The 21,694-nt window shown below is 43.1% G+C and overlaps 1 protein-coding gene across 7 annotated transcripts in view; it reads right to left on the bottom strand.

Annotated features, from left to right (window-relative positions):
* CSPP1 (centrosome and spindle pole associated protein 1) overlaps window positions 1-19,774 on the bottom strand; it is a 121,403-nt gene extending 101,629 nt beyond the window's left edge. For 6 of the 7 annotated variants that reach the window (XM_089654272.1, XM_089654276.1, XM_089654274.1 and 3 more), the window contains exons 1-3: window positions 19,699-19,774; window positions 4,686-4,797; window positions 958-1,072 (exon numbers count right to left, since the gene is read on the bottom strand). In XM_089654272.1, coding sequence (XP_089510398.1) covers window positions 958-1,072; window positions 4,686-4,784 — 214 coding nt within the window. In that variant the 5' untranslated portion in view covers window positions 4,785-4,797; window positions 19,699-19,774. Of the gene's footprint in view, window positions 1-957; window positions 1,073-4,685; window positions 4,798-6,248; window positions 6,449-19,698 lie in introns of those variants that run through there. The other variant, XM_089654273.1, reaches the window with a different exon arrangement.
* Between the last annotated feature and the right edge of the window lie 1,920 nt (window positions 19,775-21,694).

Genomic DNA, 21,694 nt, shown 5'->3' with positions numbered 1-21,694 from the left:
CGCAGTGTTTTACGGACAACTGAGTAGGTCCTGAGGGATTATTGACAGCGGCTATCATGGTGTCACCCTCCCCTCAAATTTCTTATTGCTTTGGGACATACTACATAGTCATGAATAGCCTGCTCTGTGTCCCGTGATGTACGATAAAGACAATTGGATTTTTTCTACATACTTACCTGTAAAATTCAATTCTTGGAGTACATCACGGGACACAGAGGTCCCACCCCATTTTCTTGAATGTCATTGCTTGCTACAAAAACTGAGGTACTTCCTGTATAGAAGGGGTTATATAGGGGAGAACCTCCTCTCTGATTGGTCAGCCAGTGTCCATTCACCTATTGGTGGCCAATAACCCACATAGTCATGAATAGCCTGCTCTGTGTCCCATGATGTACTCCAAGAAATGGATTTTACAGGTTAAGCATGTAGAAAAAATCCAATGTTTATTTGTAACCAGGTTAACACATTTTATCAGCTTACGTCAAAAACACAATTCTGATATTCTTCATCTGCTTTCTGCATGTGCCATTTAGCTATTACTTTGATTTGCTGGCTTCTAGAAACGTAATATGACATCAGCTGTCTTCTTACAGCTGCAGTAAAACAAACCGACCTGTCTGCTCTCAATGGTTTTTAAAATCTACACTGATAGTACGTCAGTGTACATTCTCTGCATGCCTCAGTGCCAGAATGAATAAACTCTTGTGCACATGCATGGAAATTGAGTCATTCTGGCCTGGCCAATCAAGATGACCAAAGATCCAGAACCTAGAAGACCAGGTAAATTAAAATGTTGGTACTGTCTAGGGAAAAAGAGGAAATGCATTGAGTTCCATTTTAACCAAAGAGACTGGGACTGGATGAATCAAGAGTAGTATTAAACTAACGCTAGGAAAGTAGGATCTATAGATATCAAATAAAACAACACAACAATTCCTAGGTCATTCTGGATTATACCTGACTGTTTTACTGGAGCGGTTTCTTTCTGAGACTGTCTGTTTGGGGGAATGTTTTCTTTTGAAGCGTAGGCCTTTGGTCTGTCTGCATCTTGTGTATTCTCTAATTTCTTGCTCTAAAACATACAAAAACATTTTTAAAATAGAACAAGTAACTTTTAATAAGTATATTTTTAACTGTAATTCTAAAAAAAAAATAGCATACTTTTTCAGTTACTTTTTGTTGTTCATACTAAAAAAAATTCTACTAAAATACAAACGGAATAAAAGCTGATTCCTGTTAGACAACTTCATCAGTAAAAACTGCATAAAAGGAAGGTAATAATACACCCAAAGTTACCAATTCTAGCTGTCATTTCCTTTTAGCCAAGGTTAGAACAGGAAGATAATTGAGGAGCATTATGGGCAACCTTTTCTTTACTTTAGCAATAATGCGAGGTTAGATACCAAACAGGTGTGATGACAAGCATGACCATATATTGAAAACCAACTCAGAGTATGCACTCAATGTACAACCACTTCAAGGCTACAACAATGAAATTCTGTATAAAACAATTAGGCATGGTTCACACCTGTGCACTTTTATGTGTTTTACAACACACAAAAATTAATGTCATGAAAACACATTGTTTCCAATAAGGCCATTCACATCTGCACCCTGCATTGTGAAAATGAGGCATGTCTGATATTGTATGTATTTACTTGTGATTTTTTTGCCCAAATGCAAATACATTCATAGGGCACAAATGTGTAAGTAAACAGTGACTGCACCACATGTTATATATCACTATGAGGCCAGCATGAGAGCCATAATTCTAGGTCCCTCTAGTTTCTAGGTTTACTTTAAACCAATGGCTGTCAAGGCATTTAACCAATTCTAGTCCAGGCCAATTCTGACACCCCTCTCATACATGCAAAAAAACATAATTTTTTTGCTAGAAAACTACTTAGAAATCCCAAACATTATATATTTTTTTAAACAGAGGCCCTAGATAATAAAATAGTGGATGTTGCATATTTTTATGTCACACAATATCTGCGCAGTGGTTTTTTGGAAAAAAATACACTTTATTGAATTTTAATGCACAAAAACACAATACCCAATTATTTGGTGAAATCGAAAAGATAATGTTACGGCGAGTAGATACCAAACATGTCACACTTTAAGTGGTTCTAAAAGCAGAAGGCTTTTTACCTTAATGCATTCTATGTATAACAACATCCCTTGTTATAGCATGGGCTGTGACAGGTCCTCTTTATGGAGAGATCTGGGGTCTATCTGGCCTCTAATTGGTCTGATCGACTGGTTCACTAGCATCAGTTCCTCTCACTATGTACCAGGAGTCAGATACCACTGGTCACAGCCTTATTGGGCTCCCCAATCGCTTGGGACAACCAAATAAATGCGTCAGAGGTGGGAGAATTGCAGTCCCCCTTCCACCTCCTGTAAAAGTAATCCAGCGGTCAACACTGCAGTTGCCGCAAGATACAGTGAGTAAAATAAGTATTGAACACGTCACCATTTTTCTCAGTAAATATATTTCTAAAGGTATTGACATGAAATTGTCACCATAATGTCCTTAACAACCCATGCAATCCATACATACAAAGAGACCAAAACAGATACGTTTATAAATTAAGTTACAGTCATGGCCAAACAAATTTGCACCCTTGCATTTCTGTCAGATAATGCACCACTTTGCCCAGAACGTTGTTGCAATTACAAATGTTTAGCTTGTATTGGTGTGACAAAAACAAGTGGAGAAGCAAAAAGCCAAATCTGACATATGTAACGTAAAACTCCAAAAATGGACTGGACAAAATTATTTGCACCCTCATTTTAATATCTGGTAACACATCCCTTGGAAAAAATAACAAATCAATCACTTCCTGTAACCAACCATGAGTTTCTTCCACCTCTCTACTGGAATTTAGGACCACTCTTCTTTTGCCAACTGCTCCAGGTCTCTCAGATTGGAAGTGTTCCTTTTCCCAACTGCTGTTTTGAGATCGCACCACAGAAGCTCTATGTGATTGAGATCTGGACTCATTGCTGGCCAGTTCCATATGGTCCAGCGATTTGTCTTAAACCATTTCTGGGTGCTTTCTGACGTGTGCTTGAGGTCTTTGTCCTGCTGTAAGACCCATGACCTCTGATGGAGTCCCAACTTTCTGACACTGGGCCTTACATTGCACCCCGGAATTCTTTGGTAGTCTTCAGATTTCATAATGCCATGCACACAGTCAAGACATCTAGTGCCTGAAGCAGCAAAGCAACCCCAAAACATCAGTGAACCTCCACCATGTTTTGACTGTAGGGACTGTAGTCTTTTCTTTAACCACTTGCCCTCCTGAGGATTTACCCCCCTTCCTGACCAGGCCATTTTTTGCATTACGGCACTGTGTTACCTTAACTGACAATTGCACGGTCATGCAATGATGCACCCAAATTAAATGTACGTCCTTTTTTTCCCACGAATTGAGTTTTCTTTTGGGGGTATTTGTTTGCCTGTGCATCTTTTATTTTTTGCTCTATTAAAAAAAAAAAAAAAAAAGACTGGCAATCTTGAGAAAAAGACAATATTTTTGACTTTTTGCCATTAAACATGTCCAGTAAAAAAATCTAATTCGTCATAAATTTAGGCCAAAATGTATTCTGCTACATGTGTTTGCTAAAAAAAAAATCCCAATACGTGTAAATTAATTTATTTAAGTGAAAGTTATAGCGTTTACAAATGGCACTATATATACTAGTAATGTCGGTGATCAGCGACTTATAGAGGGACTGCTGCAGGCATTCTGACACTGGGAAGAACTGACTTAGTGTCACTGACATCTCCAGTGACACCAATACAGTGATCAGTGCTAAAAAAAAAAGCACTGACACTGTACTAATGGCACTGGGCAGGAAGGTGTTAACATGAGGGGCGGTCAAAGGGATAACCTGTGTGCTGTTTTACATAGTGCTGTGTCCCTGTGCTTCACTGTAAGGAAAAAAAAAGCTGGTAATTACTTTTAACCAGAATTGACATACAGTGGCAGACAGTGAGGGAGCCTGAGTGTATACACTGCTCCTCTCCTGCCCCCTCCTTGCACTCACTGCCTGCCCCCCTCATATACTATCACATAGGGGACTATTGGACCCCTATATGATAGCAATAAAATCATAAGTTAAAAAAATAAATAAAAATACACATTAAAGTACACAAAAAAAATACAAAAAAATTGAGTCTCCCTGCCCCCACGTATGCAGACATTTCGGTTTCTGGCCATGTGCATTATGAATTTTCTGTATTGGTTTTGGCACCAGAATTTTCATTTCGGTGTACCACTAGTTGAGACTGAACCAGCTGATATTAATTTGCACTGACAAGGGGCAGGATTGCTGAGAGGCTGAGCCAGCTGATCCCTCCAGTAAGCACTGGAGGGGCTGAGCAGACAGAAAGTGACTGATAGTCCTGCTCTCTGCTCAGAGTGGAGAGGAGAACTCAGCGATCAGCCATCATGCAATTGCTGACTTCTCACCCTTAAAGCCAGCGGGGGACAGATGCAGCATCCACCTAGGTAAGTACAAACAGGGAGAGAAAAAGCCATACTTTTCTTTTAAAGAGTTTATATCTCAAAGTATAATCAACTGGAGAAACTTAGAAAATCCTTCTTAGACTGAATATCAACTTTAAAAGAAATCATTGCAGAATCACAGAACAAAAATATTTGATTTTTCTGTACCTTAATTTCCATGTATGGTGGGTCCTTTTCCAGGGCTGCTTTATCTTGTGCAAGCTTTGCCTTCTGCTCTTCAATAAAATAACCTAAATCATCCCCCATTCTGGAGATATTTCTAATAAAGTAAACAAGATAGTGATCAGTAATCGAAAATAAGACAACAACAGAAACTAAATTACTGTTTTCCCTCATCTACTTGCTGAATAACTAGTCTGTACTTAATCATAGAAAAATTCAATATAAGGAAAACGGAAAACAGGGCTAAAATGAATACACAAGCACAGCTTCAAAATATACTGTCAAAAATGAAACAGACAAAACATTTAGTAATTTGTTTGTCCTAGGGGTCTCCATTGGGGAAACTTTTCCTCACTTCCTGTTATGGTGACCTCTGATACTGGAACAGGAAGTGAGGATATTATAACAAACCTGGGCAGTGATTTAAAAAAAAAAAATCAAGAGAAATTCTAAACCTTCCCATTCTATTAAAGTAGAACTATAAACAAAACTTTTTAAAAATTTTAGATAAAAAAAGGGAGGGTGAAAACCCGTCAGATTTTCTTTCGCCATCTGAGTCCCATTGCGGAGATTTCCCTTCACTTGCTGTCCCATTACCAAACAGGAAGTGAGAGGAAATCCCTGCAAATTAAAGGAATTCCTTGGGAACTCTAAGGTCACCAGAACTAGTGTCCCCATTGAAAGATTTCCCCCCTATTAATGGTTTGGGGACATCCTAAAAGTTAGGATTTTCTTTTACTTTCAATGATAATGGTAAACAGGACAAATAGAGAGGGTGAATCTCCTTAATGGGGGAACAGAGAGCAATAAAAACTAACAGGTATTCTAATCCTATCCAAAACTAAAAAAAAGGTTTGCCTTTAGTTATATTATTATATTGTAAATGATTCAAGTTCAGCCAGTCTAAAATAAATGGAAAATGTATATATATATATATATATATATATATATATATATATATATATATATATATATATATATAAAAGGAAAGGTAATGGACATGGCCAAGACAATGAGTTTTCCCCTTGAAAACACACAATTTTGAAACAATTGAAAAAGGACATTTTTTTCATCTGTTCATACATGTGTATATGTGATGTTATTAAGGGGAAAACTTGTAGTGTCCATGCCCATATTTATGTTCTTTCATTAAACGAATGTGGTCTGAAAGCAGAACTAAAGGCAAAACTTTTTGTTTCATTTTGGATTAAATAAGGGAGGGTTATGACCCGTCGGTTTGTTTTTTTGCCATCTGTTTCCCATTGCAGAGATTGCCCTTCACTTCCTATCCCATATCCAAAACTGGAAGTGAAAGGAAGTCCCTGCAAATTAAGGGAATTCCTTGGGGACCCCCGGGTTATCAAAACTAGTGTCTCCATGGGAAAATGTCCCCTCTATTACTTTTCTGGGGACAACCCACAATTTAGGTTGTTAAACAGGAAAAATAGAAAGAGTGATTATCCTTAATGGGGGCACAGACAGCAGTGAAATCCTAATAGGTGTTCTAATCCCTCTTCACCCTATCCAAATTAAAAAAAAAAGTTTTACCTTTAGTTATACTTGAAGATTGTCTCTCCCAAGAAAAATCAGGTGCAATGATTCTTTTTACATTTGGTTGACAATTGCACAATTAAACTCCTCCTTTTTTATTCAGTCATAATTGTAGTTGAATGGATCCACATACAGTATAATTTACAGATATTGTGCCTACACCTGGATAAAAACATGCATGTAATCCCACATTTGCTGAGGAAAACAATCTACATACAATATTAACAAACCTACATTATGATCTTCTGCTCTGTACATACTGAAACATCACATTTCACTAATCCTCAAGTATGAAGGTTGGAGTTCTGTAATGATACAAGCAGTCCCAGTGTTCCAATAGGAAAATCACTACTGGGAGAAGGAACTAGCCAGTAACATGGGCAGGATCATAAACACAGTCTCCCAATCATGGTAGATGTTCTGTGTATTTCTTAAGAGGGTGGTGCCCATGTCCATTTTTTTTTTTATATTTTATGTCTGTAATAGTTGTGGCACCTGTACCGATTTTGCTGGGAAGAGACCCTGAAATTTAGAACGACTAGATCCCTTACTTTTCATTTTTATTGAAAATGGAAGCTTTCCTGCTAATGTTGAATGGCATGGTATATTGCAAGTGGTGAATACATATACAACCTGCTCAGTATCTTAGATGCGATTCTACAATCTACACATACAATTAGCTGCAGTAGAGATTTTGGTGACCATGTGCCACCATGAAACATCTGTGATTAGTTAAAGGGTCATAAACGGATATTCTGAAGAATCATCCATAAAAAGGAGATGGTAGTTGCCCATTCTGGACAGACTAGAAGACAAACACATCTATGGGTACCTGCAGACACTGCTGACATCAGTACTGAATTTAACAAATGATTAATCTTTTATATAATGGGTCTGAGACAAGATGTTTAAAAGTCATAGTTACATAGTTATTCTGGTTGATAAAAGACACATGTCCATCTAGTTCAACCAACAGAAGGAAAAAAAGTGATATACAAGTTTATGAATACACAATCATTTACTCACAGTTGATACAGGGGAAGGCAAAAAACACCAATAAAGCATGATGCAATTTTTACCAGCAGGGGGAAAAAATGACTTCCTAATTCCCGGAGAGGCAAACTGATATACCTTTAATAAACTTGGCAATTATATAGAATCTAGGATGCTGATTATTAGAGTTCAAATACATGTTTACATGGGAATAATTAAATAAAACTGATTAACACAGATTAGAAAACATGCTTCAAAAGCTACTCGGTACCAGCAGCATACTGACTCCTCAGCACAGACTTGCCAAGCATAGAGTTCTTTACAGACAGTCTCTCTGTTAGCAGTCACATCATGCCTGCATGCCTGAATGTTCACTAAAGTCTATGGGTGGCCTCAAAGCAAGACCACTGTGACGTTTGCCTCCCTGTAAAATACATTATCATGGGACCAGATTGTTTGTATGCGCATTCCCATTCATTCTAGCTTACAAAAAAAAAGCATCAGGGTCATTGAAAATCCATGGCATTGGAACAGAGTGTGTAGAAAACTGGTGAGAAATGTTATAGCCCCAATGGGTACAAGAAGCATCCAAAAGAGTGATAGTTTTGAAAAGACTGACATTAAAAAAAAAACACATGCACAATGAAAGTCTATGGGGTTTATTTACTAAAGCTGGACAGTACAAAATCAGACTCACTTCTACATAGAAACCAATCAGCTTCTAACCACAGCTTGTTCAATTAAGCTTTGGCAATAAAACCTGGAAGCCGATTGACTTCTATGTAGAAGTGGGCCTGATTTTGCGCTATCCAGCTTTAGTAAATAAACCCCTATGTATCAGTGTTTCATTAAAACTATTTTGGTCTAATGAAGTACACCCCTCACATTTTTTAAATATTTTATTGTATCTTTTCATGTGACAACACTGAAGAAATGACACTTTGCTACAATGTAAAGTAGTGAGTGTACAGCTTGTATAACAATGTAAATTTGCTGTCCCCTAAAAATAACTCAACACACAGCCATTAATGTCTAAACCGCTGGCAACAAAAGTGAGTACACCCCCTAAGTGAAAATGTCCAGGTTGCGCCCAATTAGCCATTTTACCTCCCCAGTGTCATGTGACTTGTTAGTGTTACAAGGTCTCAGGTGTGAATGGGGAGCAGGTGTGTTAAATTTGGTGTTATCACTCTCACTCTCTCATACTGGTCACTGGAAGTTCAACATGGCACCTCATGGAAAGAACTCTCTGAGGATCTGAAAAAAAGAATTGTTGCTCTACATAAAGATGGCCTAGGCTATAAGAAGATTGCCAAGACCCTGAAACTGAGCTGCATCATGGTGGCCAAGACCATACGGCGGTTTAACAGGACAGGTTCCACTCAGAACAGGCCTCACCATGGTCGACCAAAGAAGTTGAGTGCACGTGCTCAGTGTCATATCCAGAGGTTGTCTTTGGGAAATAGACATATGAGTGCTGCCAGCATTGCTGCAGAGGTTGAAGGGGTGGGGGGGTCAGCCTGTCAGTGCTCAGACCATACACCACACACTGCATCAAATTGGTCTGCATGGCCGTCGTCCTAGAAGGAAGCCTCTTCTAAAGATGATGCACAAGAAAGCCTGCAAACAGTTTGCTGAAGACAAGCAGACTAAGGACATGGATTACTGGAACCATGTCCTGTGGTCTGATGAGACCAAGATAAACTGATTTGGTTCAGATGGTGTCAAGCGTGTGTGGCGGCAACCAGGTGAGGAGTACAAAGACAAGTGTGTTTTGCCTACAGTCAAGCATGGTGGTGGGAGTGTCATGGTCTGGGGCTGCATGAATGCTGTCAGCACTGGGGAGCTACAGTTCATTGAGGGAACCATGAATGCCAACATGTACTGTGACATACTGAAGCAGAGCATGATCCCCTCCCTTCCGAGACTGGGTCGCAGGGCAGTATTCCAACATGAGAATGACCCCAAACACACCTGCAAGATGACCACTGCCTTGTTAAAGAAGCTAAGGGTAAAGGTGATGGACTGAGCAAGCATGTCTCCAGACCTAAACCCTATTGAGCATCTGTGGGACATACCCCGAAAGCTTGTCCTCAAAATTGTATGTTAGTGCAAATAAAAAAGTATCACGTCAGTACTCAATTGTTTCTGTCGCAAGTACACAAATACGGCTACAATCACCTGGGGAATCCTCAAACGAAGGGTGGAGGAGTGCAAAGTCTCTAACATCCACCAGCTCCGTGATGTCATCATGGAGGAGTGGAAGAGGACTCCAATGGCAACCTGTAAAGCTCTGGTGAACTCCATGCCCAAGAGGGTTAAAGCGGAGTTCCACCTGAAAAAAAAAAACAAAAGTCAGCAGCTAGAAAAACTGTAGCTGCTAACTTTTAAAATACAGGCACTTACCTGTCCCATGGTCCAGCGGTGTCCTCACCACCGCTGGCTTCACCGGCCATCTTCTCTCCCTGGCGCCGGCATCTTCAGTGTGGGCACCTGGCTGTGAAGCCGCAAGCTGCACATATGTGAGAAGCGCTGCGCTTTGTGAAAGGCCCCACAGTCTTCTGGGACCTGTCACGTGTCCCAGAAGACTATGGGGAGGAAGGAGGGGGAGGGGGAGAACTTCCGCTTCCGATCACCTTAGGTGATCGCAGTGGAAGTGGGAGCGGGTACCTGTAAAATTTGGGTACCCGCTCCCCCCCCTCCCCAAAGCTGCCAATCCTTAATGGGGAAAAAGACTTAAAGTACACTCACTACTTTACATTGTAGCAAAGTGTCATTTCTCCAGTGTTGTCACATGAAAAGATATAACAAAATATTTACAAAAATGTGAGGGGTGGACCGACAACTCATGGGGCCCCCGGGCAATAGAGGATCATGGGCCCCTGTGTCCTTGCCCAAACTCAAAAAAGCCTATGAAAAAGGTACCAGGAGCATCTCATGAGGCTCCCTACTGACCCTGGGCTCTCGGGCAGTGCCCGAGTTTCCAAATGGTCAGTCCGCCCCTGGGGTGGACTCACTTCTGTGAGATACTGTAGACACACACATTACAAAATGACTATGATTTCCTAAGCAAGAAATTAAAAAATAGAGGCTTGCTGCAGATATATTACCCATTTGACACAGCCTATACAGAATGGCTCAACTGAGCACAGAAAGGCCTCACAAACTGATAAAATGTTGCATTTGTAGTCATGAAAGCTACTAGCAATGTTAGATGAGTGAGCACACCTGGCAATAAGTAACAATGTTCATTATGCCAATGTAAGTCAAAACATACAGTGGGGATCGAAAGTTTGGGCACCCCAGCTAAAAATTTGTATTAATGTGCATAAAGAAGCCAAGGATAGATGGAAAAATCTCCAAAAGGCATCAAATTACAGATTAGACATTCTTATAATATGTCAACAAAAGTTAGATTTTATTTCCATCATTTACACTTTCAAAGTAACAGAAAACAAAAAAATGGCATCTGCAAAAGTTTGGGCACCCTGCAGAATTTATAGCATGCACTGCCCCCTTTGCAAAGCTGAGACCTGCCAGTGTCATGGATTGTTCTCAATCATCGTCTGTGAAGACCAGGTGATGTCAATCTCAAAGGTTTTAAATGCCCAGACTCATCTGACCTTGCCCCAACAATCAGCACCATGGGTTCTTCTAAGCAGTTGTCTAGAAAACTGAAACTGAAAATAGTTGACGCTCACAAAGCTGGAGAAGGCTATAAGAAGATAGCAAAGCGTTTTCAGATGTCAATATCCTCTGTTCGGAATGTAATTAAGAAATGGCAGTCATCAGGAACAGTGGAAGTTAAAGCAAGATCTGGAAGACCAAGAAAAATATCAGACAGAACAGCTCACAGGATTGTGAGAAAAACAATTCAAAACCCACGTTTGACTGCACGATCCCTCCAGAAAGATCTGGCAGACACTGGAGTTGTGGTACACTATTCCACTATAAAGAGATACTTGTACAAATATGGTCTTCATGGAAGAGTCATCAGAAGAAAACCTCTTCTACGTCCTCACCACAAAAATCATCGTTTGAACTTTGCAAATGAACATATAGACAAGCCTGATGCATTTTGGAAACAAGTTCTGTGGACCGATGAGGTTAAAATTGAACTTTTTGGCCGGAATGAGCAAAGGTACGTTTGGAGAAGAAGGGGCACAGAATTTAATGAAAAGAACCTCTGTCCAACTGTTAAGCATGGGGTTGGATCAATCATACTTTGGGGTTGTGTTGCAGCCAGTGGCACAGGGAACATCTCACGAGTAGAAAGAAAAATGGATTCAATAAAATTTCAGCAAATTTTGGATGGTAACTTGATGCCATCTGTGAAAAAGCTGAAGTTAAAGAGAGGATGGCTTCTACAAATGGATAATGATCCTAAACACACCTTGAAATCCACGGGGGATTACATCAAGAGGTGTAAACTGAAGGTTTTGCCATGGCCTTCACAATCTCCTGACCTCAACATAATTGAAAATCTATAGATAGACCTTAAAAGAGCAGTGCGTGTCAGACAGCCCAGAAATCTCAAAGAACTGGAAGACTTTTGTAAGGAAGAATGGGCAAAGATACCTCAAACAAGAATTGAAAGACTCTTGGCTGGCTACAAAAAGCGTTTACAAGCTGTGATACTTGCCAAAGGGGGCAGTACAAGATATTAACTCTGCAGGGTGCCCAAACTTTTGCAGACGCCATTTTTTTGTTTTCTGTTATTTTGAAAGTGTAAATGATGGAAATAAAATCTAACTTTTGTTGACATATTATAAGAATGTCTAATCTGTAATTTGATGCCTTTTGGAGATTTTTCCATCTTTCCTTGGCTTCTTTATGCCCATTAATACAAATTTTTAGCTGGGGTGCCCAAACTTTCGATCCCCACTGTAAATATGATTCACCAATTGGAAACAAATCTGACTCCAGAAACTATCTAATATCTTACTACATAAAATGAAATATTGAACATAACTATTAATACCGGGAGGACTGTCTGCGTGGGAAAGGGGGATATATGACAGCAAATGCTTCAGAATTTTGTTGATAATCCTGTTTAGAGCAGCAGACCAAACATTTTGTATTCTGGCTAGTTGATCATTCAGCAGGCGTTGCTAGGATGTGGAAAATTCATGCAAGCAACTAGCTGTTGGAGGTTTCTAGGCAATTAATGACAACAAAAGGCTAAGCCTGTGGAAAACAACAAGCAGAGCCCTTGTGTGATCAGTTGAGGGCCAAGGGATCTTAAAAGCCAACCTGCTTGTCGCTTCTCTCCTAACTTCTTACAGCAAACAATGTAATAACACCATACATTATAGGAACTGCTTATCCAAGGCAACTCATCAAAAAATCAGTAAATAAATTGTTTTGAATAATGTACAGTAATCCCAAACCACATGCATTTGTGTTACTCTAGGTTTTCTATGTCACCAATATTACTGCTGAAAAACATTTATGTTACTATGCAGCACCACAATATGGTACTGTGAAAAGACCACGTAGAAATGAAAAGATTTCCTTTTCCTGCTCCTGTAATAAATCTGATGTATTACACTGCAGGAAACCACACATATAGAACAGGTCTGTACAGTCCATTCAAACATTCAGGGAAAAGCAGTGTGAAATCTGTATGGAGCCCAGCCTCACAAAATCATGCAATCGTGATCTGGGTTCTGTACAACACCTACTACACATTAACCTGGTTGGTAATCTACTTGGATGATGATCACATGAGGGTCAACCCTTTTGCATAAAACATAGTTATACTTTAACAAGCTCCACTGAATTAACCAGCTTCCCACATTTCTGGGAGATGTAGATTTTGTGTACCCTGGAGCGCTGTGTGGTACTTCCCACCAACCTCTACATCAATACGGTATCCCATAGGAGGCTTGTACAGATTTATGAGCTGTCATTCATATCCAACATTTACTACCTAGAAAACAACTTACCACGTTCTTGCTTGATCAGTGCCGCTGGCTATAGCCAGCAGTGCTGATGAGTGTATTCTTGATGGTCAGAATACAATGACTCCATGGGAGAGATTCCCCCATCCACCTTGAATGTGTGGACCAGAGAATTTATTCATTTGTTTTCATTCAACCTACTGGTTGAACTAAAGAAAAAGAATCATGTATGGCCTGCCTAACTCACTAATTACTGAAACAGGATTAGATAAAGTACCAGTCTCATAAGGAGTGCTATATTTAATGTAGCAAAACACTAATTGACTTGCATTATGACAAAGAACAGTTAAGCACCACCACTAAGACCGATTTAACTACTTGCCTACAGGGCACTTATACCCCCTTCCTGCCCAGGCCAATTTTCAGCTTTCAGCGCTGTTGCACTTTGAATGACAATTGTGCGGTCATGCAACACTGTACCCATATGAAATTTTTATCATTTTTTTGTGACAGATAGAGCTTTATTTTGGTGGTATTTAATCACCTCTGGGTTTTTTATTTTTTCTTAAACAAACCAAAAACCACTGAAAATTTTCAACAAAAAAAAAAGTTTTTTTCTTAGTTTTTGTTATAAAACTTTGTAAATAAGTGATTTTTCTTCTTCACTGATGTGCGCTAATGAGGCTGCACTGATGGGCATTGATAGGCTGCACTGATGGACACTGATAGGTGGCACTGATGGGCACTGATGAGAAGGAACTGGTAGGTGGCTCTGATGGGCATTGACAGACATCACTGATGGGTACTGAAAGGCGGCACTGATAGGCGGCACTAACTGGCACTGATAGGCGGCACTGACTGGCAATGTTAGGTGGCACTGTTAGGCGGCACTGACAGGCACTGATAGGCAGCACGATGCACACTGATAGGCGGCACTGACTGGCACTGATAGGCGGCACTGATAGGTGGCACTGACTGGCATTGATAGGTGGCACTGACTGGCACTGATGGGTGACACTGAACGGCAGCTCAGATGGGCACTGAAATGTGGCACTGATGGGCACTGGCAGGTGGCATGGATGAGCACTGAGAGCTGGCACTGATGGACACTGCCAGGTGGCGCTGCTGGGGCTACACAGATCATCAGGGCACACTGATCATCAGTGCTCTGATGATCTGTGTACATGTCCCCTCCGAGGAAGGCCGATTACCGGCTCTCCTCTCCTCACGAGCTGTCAACGTGAGAGCTCGTGGGGAGAGAAATGCTGATAACCGGCATTTCCCTGTTTACATGTGATCAGCTGTGATTGGACACAGCTGATCACATGACCGAGCCGACATCTTCGGCTCTTTCCGTGGATCAGTGATTCGCTGTGTCCGAGGGACACAGCGCACCGCCGCTCACCGTGCTGCGTGCTCCGGGAGCCACGCACGCGCGGTTAGAATGGGAGGACGTCATATGACGTCCTCCCAGAATGAGAGAACCACCTTGCATCCGTCATTTTACTATATGGCGGGAAGGAGGCGGTTAAAGCAGAGTTTCAGTCCCCCTAAAAAAATTTTTTTAAAAGCAGATCCACGATGACATTACAAATATCATTCAGAATTGGAATAATTCAATATTAAAATCATTGTAATTACTTGTAATTATTTTGCAAATCGTTCATGTTTACCAGGATCTGTGAAGCAGGCAGATGGCTGTGGGCATCTTTATTTCCTGAATTCGTGCTGCTGGCTATCCCAGCATGCAACACTCGTTCTCGCGCATGCACAGTAAAGACAATGCTCGGCGTGACGTGTGCAGTACAGGTTGCTATAGCAATGGTGGGGATGGATGAAGTTCCCACCCCGGTCAGGCAACCTGTACAGCACTGCAAGGAAGGCTCGTCGTGAGCACAGGAAACCAAAGGACTCCTGGGATACAGGAAACGACATCCCAGGAGACCTTGCAAATCGCCTATCTACGTCATCGCCTAGGCGGTCGGAACTGAAGAGGATAAAAAGTTATGTATTAAATTAAAAAAAAAATTCCAACTTGTGCTTCTTTTCACAGGGACTATCGAATAAGGTAAATTAGTAAAAATGGGTGGAACTCCGCTTTAAGGCCCATTTACACACTTGCGATTTGTTGCATTTAGTTAACACACATTATATGTCTTAGCGTTTTGGCACCCCCATGTACAATGCAGTTCTGACACACATGCTTTGCAACACACCAAAACACATGGTAATGTAATACTGTGCGTTGCAGAAAAAATGCTGCATGTCCATTTTTTGTCTGTTCCTGGGCCTTGGCAGTCAATTAAAAAATGGATGGGCTGCCTTAATGCAATGCACTTTAATGCAACACAAAGGAACAGAGAAGTGTGAATGCGCCCCTAATAAAGGAGTTAAGTCCTGGTTCACGATGGTGCAAACTGTTGTGCAATTTGACATTTTCAAATCGCATGACAAGTTGCACCCTAATGTTGGCAATGGAACAGTTCAAATCGGTGCAACTCTGACTTTGTGGTGCTGCACCGATTTGAAAAAAATGTTTCTACATAATTTTTTTTGATTTCTGGTGCGACTTGCATAGACATCTGTGCATGAAGTCGCACAGATGTCAGCCATGTCGCACTGACATGCGGCTTTGAATTGCTGTGACTTCAAATGAAGTTGCTTGATATCAAAGTTGGATTCAGTGTGAACCGACAGTAAGAGTCTATTTTCAGTATTTAGATTTTTTTTTACACATTACCAGACACTTATGAAAACATTTACATCAAGATGTTCTTGTTTACACCCGTGTCTAATAAACATAACTTGAAACGCTACACAGTCTCTCTAAGGGAACATTCACATATAGCCCGAGGACGACACTTTCACACTACCTCACTGTGCTCACAGTGTACTCACAGTATTGGTGCACTTTCAGAAGTGCGACCAAACCAAAGGACATAATAGAAGTCTATGACAAAGTGCAACTAATATGCACCAAAAGCGCAGGTACACTGCGCTGTGGCCAAAGCTCAGGGAGGCAGCATGAAGACGCCTTGACTGATTTTTTTCTGCACCAGATAAATAATCAGTAGTCAGTAGTTTTCTTTGTGCCCGGTTTGTTGTACAATGCAGCCCAGAGGAGCAGTGCACTGAGCTCCGGTAAAATACAGACACTTTACAGCAGTGCACAGGTAGGCACTGCATATCATCGCACAGCAGCAAAACATTCTGGGCTGACATGAAGTATCACTTTTTTGTACAATTCAAATTAACGCAGTACTGAACCCAAACATTATATTACAGATTACCAATTCTTAAATCTGATGGCTACATTAGTTTTCTTTTTTAGACTTACTTTCTTCTATTCGCTATAGGGGCGTTTGGCAAGCGTTGGTAAAACAGCCAAGTGTGAACGAGCCCTTATGATTGAGAAAATGGTATCATTTATGGCTTATTTTAGATGGGTTCAGTTTAGCCGTGTTTAGAGAAGATAGAATATCAGGCATCTAGGATCCACAGACACGCGTATAATTAAACGCAGGAGAGCTGGATCGGGGAACCAGAAAGTGTGTGTATACTTCCCAGGATCAGGGAACCAGAAAGCGTGCGTATACTTCCCAGGATCCGGGAACCAGAAAGTGTGTGTATACTTCCCAGGACCCGGGAACCAGAAAGCGTGCGTATACTTCCCAGGATCCGGGAACCAGAAAGTGTGTGTATACTTCCCAGGACCCGGGAACCAGAAAGCGTGCGTATACTTCCCAGGATCCGGGAACCAGAAAGCGTGTGTATACTTCCCAGGATCCGGAAAGCGTGTGTATACTTCCCAGGATCCGGAAAGCGTGTGTATACTTCCCAGGATCCGGAAAGCGTGTATATACTTCTCAGGATCCGGAAAGCGTGTGTATACTTCCCAGGATCTGGAAAATGTGTGTATATTTCCCAGGATCCGGGAACCAGAAAGCGTGTGTATACTTCCCAGGATCCGGAAAGCGTGTGTATACTTCCCAGGATCCGGAAAGCGTGTGTATACTTCCCAGGATCCGGGAATCAGAAAGCGTGTGTATACTTCCCAGGATCCGGAAAGCGTGTGTATACTTCCCAGGATCCGGAAAGCGTGTGTATACTTCCCAGGATCCGGAAAGCGTGTGTATACTTCCCAGGATCCGGGAACCAGAAAGCGTGCGTATACTTCCCAGGATCCGGGAACCAGAAAGTGTGTGTATACTTCCCAGGACCCGGGAACCAGAAAGCGTGCGTATACTTCCCAGGATCCGGGAACCAGAAAGCGTGTGTATACTTCCCAGGATCCGGAAAGCGTGTGTATACTTCCCAGGATCCGGAAAGCGTGTGTATACTTCCCAGGATCCGGAAAGCGTGTGTATACTTCTCAGGATCCGGAAAGCGTGTGTATACTTCCCAGGATCTGGAAAATGTGTGTATATTTCCCAGGATCCGGGAACCAGAAAGCGTGTGTATACTTCCCAGGATCCGGAAAGCGTGTGTATACTTCCCAGGATCCGGAAAGCGTGTGTATACTTCCCAGGATCCGGGAATCAGAAAGCGTGTGTATACTTCCCAGGATCCGGAAAGCGTGTGTATACTTCCCAGGATCCGGAAAGCGTGTGTATACTTCCCAGGATCCGGAAAGCGTGTGTATACTTCCCAGGATCCGGAAAGCGTGTGTATACTTCCCAGGATCCGGAAAGCGTGTGTATACTTCCCAGGATCCGGGAACCAGAAAGCGTGTGTATACTTCCCAGGATCCGGAAAGCGTGTGTATACTTCCCAGGATCCGGAAAGCGTGTGTATACTTCCCAGGATCCGGAAAGCGTGTGTATACTTCTCAGGATCCGGAAAGCGTGTGTATACTTCCCAGGATCTGGAAAATGTGTGTATATTTCCCAGGATCCGGGAACCAGAAAGCGTGTGTATACTTCCCAGGATCCGGAAAGCGTGTGTATACTTCCCAGGATCCGGAAAGCGTGTGTATACTTCCCAGGATCCGGGAATCAGAAAGCGTGTGTATACTTCCCAGGATCCGGAAAGCGTGTGTATACTTCCCAGGATCCGGAAAGCGTGTGTATACTTCCCAGGATCCGGAAAGCGTGTGTATACTTCCCAGGATCCGGAAAGCGTGTGTATACTTCCCAGGATCCGGAAAGCGTGTGTATACTTCTCAGGATCCGGAAAGCGCGTGTATACTTCCCAGGACCCGGGAACCAGAAAGCGTGTGTATACTTCCCAGGATCCGGAAAGCGTGTGTATACTTCCCAGGATCCGGAAAGCGTGTGTATACTTCCCAGGATCCGGGAACCAGAAAGAGTGTGTATACTTCCCAGGATCCGGGAACCAGAAAGCGTGTGTATACTTCCCAGGATCCGGGAACCAGAAAGCGTGTGTATACTTCCCAGGATCCGGGAACCAGAAAGCGTGTGTATACTTCCCAGGATCCGGGAACCAGAGAGCGTGTGTATACTTCCCAGGATCCGGGAACCAGAAAGCGTGTGTATACTTCCCAGGATCCGGGAACCAGAAAGCGTGTGTATACTTCCCAGGATCCGGGAACCAGAGAGCGTGTGTATACTTCCCAGGATCCGGGAACCAGAAAGCGTGTGTATACTTCCCAGGATCCGGGAACCAGAAAGCGTGTGTATACTTCCCAGGATCCAGGAACCAGAGAGCGTGTGTATACTTCCCAGGATCCGGGAACCAGAAAGAGTGTGTATACTTCCCAGGATCCAGGAACCAGAAAGCGTGTGTATACTTCCCAGGATCCGGGAACCAGAAAGCGTGTGTATACTTCCCAGGATCCGGGAACCAGAGAGCGTGTGTATACTTCCCAGGATCCGGGAACCAGAAAGCGTGTGTATACTTCCCAGGATCCGGGAACCAGAAAGCGTGTGTATACTTCCCAGGATCCGGGAACCAGAGAGCGTGTGTATACTTCCCAGGATCCGGGAACCAGAAAGCGTGTGTATACTTCCCAGGATCCGGGAACCAGAAAGCGTGTGTATACTTCCCAGGATCCGGGAACCAGAAAGCGTGTGTATACTTCCCAGGATCCGGGAACCAGAGAGCGTGTGTATACTTCCCAGATAGCTTCTCCTGCTTGTACAGCATGACTAAAGGTAAAACCTCACAGTTTTGGACAGAGTGGGGAGGGAGTAGAACCCATCAGTAGTGAGGACACTAGTTCTGGGGGCCCCCAATTTTTGAAGGAGTTTCCTCTCACTTCCTGTTTTGGCTATGGGACAGGAAGTGAAGGGAAGTCTCCCCAATGGAACACAGAAGACACAAAAACCTGCCAGGGGATATAACCCTCCCTTACTTGATCTGAAAGTTTTGCCTACAGTTGTACATTAAATGAAGCAGCCGCAGCGCCCAGTGGGATGGGTCCTAGTGGTGTATGAAGCCGATATCCGGCCGCCTTGTAGGACACAGACCGCTGACAGGACGAGGCTGCTAGGGATGATAGTGATCGGTACAGACAGCCTGCCACCCTGTGCGGCGCCCCGTGTACGACGTACACTCCTCCATACATTCTACAATCCCCGCCACCCACCTACCTCACTCTCCGCCGTCCGCTCTCTATGTATAGCCGTTAGCTGCCCGTCTCTGTGGTAACAAGCACCGCCCTCCGCTTCCAGCTGATTCTATGCCAAAAAGAGGGTCACAGTGCCCCCTAGCTACAGGAGGAGATCCTACACCCCTGTATCCTGATGGGAACGATCTATTCTAGATGATCAGAGAGCCATCAGTATGACTTCTCATGGATCGCCTTCCCTTCTACATTACACCAAGCTTCACAGCAGTTCACTGACAAGCCGAGTGATTTGAAGTAGACTTTTCAGTAACAAGTGTGCAGGAATAAAGGGATGGCATGTTACAATACAATGATCAGCCATAACATTATGACCACTGACAGGCAGAGCCAGTGCTACCATTAGGCAAACTAGGCAGCCGCCTAGGGCACTCTGCCGTCTAGGGGCGCAGCCACAGCCACTGGCTTTCCTACTTTATGCCATGGCCGGATCTAGGGGCTGCTGAGATGGGCTGGCTTTGGGGGGATTTGGGTAAGGTGGGAGGATTTTATGCTGGGAAGGGTGATTTGGAGGGACTTTAGCTAGAGGAGGATTTGTCCTAGGTGGGGGGATTAATAGAAGAGGAGTGATGCTGGGAGATGGGATTGGGGTAAAGTGGGAGGATTTTATGCTGGGAAGGGTGATTTGGAGGGAGTTTAGCTAAAGGAGGGATTTGGGGGAATTTGTCCTAGGTGGGGGGATTAATGGAAGAGGAGTGATGCTGGGAGGGGGGATTTGGGGGGAATTTGTCCTAGGAAGGGGGGATTTGTGCTAGGAGAGGGGTTTGGGTGGATTTGTGTTAGGAGAGAGGATTGGGGGATTTGTGTTAGGAGGGGAGATTTGTGCTATAAGGGGGGGATTTGTACTAGGAGAGGGATTTGGGTGGATTTGTATTAGGATAGAGGATTGGGGGGATTTGTGTTAGGAGGGGGGATTTGTGCTAGGAGAGGGGTTTTGATGGATTTGTGTTAGGAGAGAGGATTGGGGGGATTTTTGCAAGAAAGGGGGGATTTGTGCTAGGAGAGGGGTTTGGGTGGATTTGTATTAGGAGAGAGGATTGGGGGGATTTGTGTTAGGAGAGAGGATTGGGGGGATTTGTGCTAGAAAGGGGGGATTTGTGCTAGGAGAGGGGTTTGGGTGGATTTGTATTAGGAGAGAGGATTGGGGGGATTTGTGTTAGGAGAGAGGATTGGGGGGATTTGTGTTAGGAGAGAGGATTGGGGGGATTTGTGTTAGGAGAGAGGATTGGGGGATTTGTGCTAGAAGGGGGATTTGTGCTACGAGAGAGGATTGGAGGGATTTGTGCTAGAAGGGGGGGATTTGTGCTAGGAGAGGGGTTTGAGTGGATTTGTGATACGAGAGAGGATTGGGGGGATTTGTGTTAGGAGTGGAAATTTGTGCTAGAAGGGGGGACTGAGGGAATTTGTGATAGGAGAGGGGGATTGGCAGGTGTGCTAGGAGGGAGAATTTGGGGGGAGGGGGGAATTTGTACTAGGAAAGGGGATTGGAAAGAAATGTGTGCTAGGAGAGGGGGATGGGGGATTTGTGTTAGGAAGGGGATTGGGGGGGAATTGTGCTAGGAGGCGGGATTTGGAGCAGACATGCTAGGAGGGAGGAGTTTGGGAGTTTGTGCCAGGATAGGGATTTTGGGTGTAGAGGAAAGCTTTGTGCCGGGAAGGGTAGTTTGGAGGGGGCTGTGCTAGGAGGTGGGATTGGGGGGATTTATGCTATGAGGGGAGATTGGGGGGATTTATGTTAGGAGGGGGGATATGGGGGGGGATTTATGCTTATAGGGGGAATTTGGGGGAGAGTATTTGTGCTAAGGTGGAAAATTTGAGGGGAAAGAGGATGTGTGCTAGGAGGGGTGAAGTAAAACTACAGGTGAAGTTTTTTGGGTTTTATTGGGAGGGGGTGCAAGTAGCTGGTCTTGCCTAGGGAGAAAAATAGTCTAGCACTGGCCCTGCTGACAGGTAAAGTGAAT

This window comes from Staurois parvus, unplaced genomic scaffold (genome assembly GCF_062004578.1).
Source record: "Staurois parvus isolate SC_StPar_1 unplaced genomic scaffold, SC_StPar_1.0 ptg000748l, whole genome shotgun sequence".
Classification (NCBI taxonomy): domain Eukaryota; kingdom Metazoa; phylum Chordata; class Amphibia; order Anura; family Ranidae; genus Staurois; species Staurois parvus.
The sequence above is the reverse complement of the archived record's forward strand: the minus strand, read 5'-3'. Positions and strand labels throughout refer to the sequence as shown.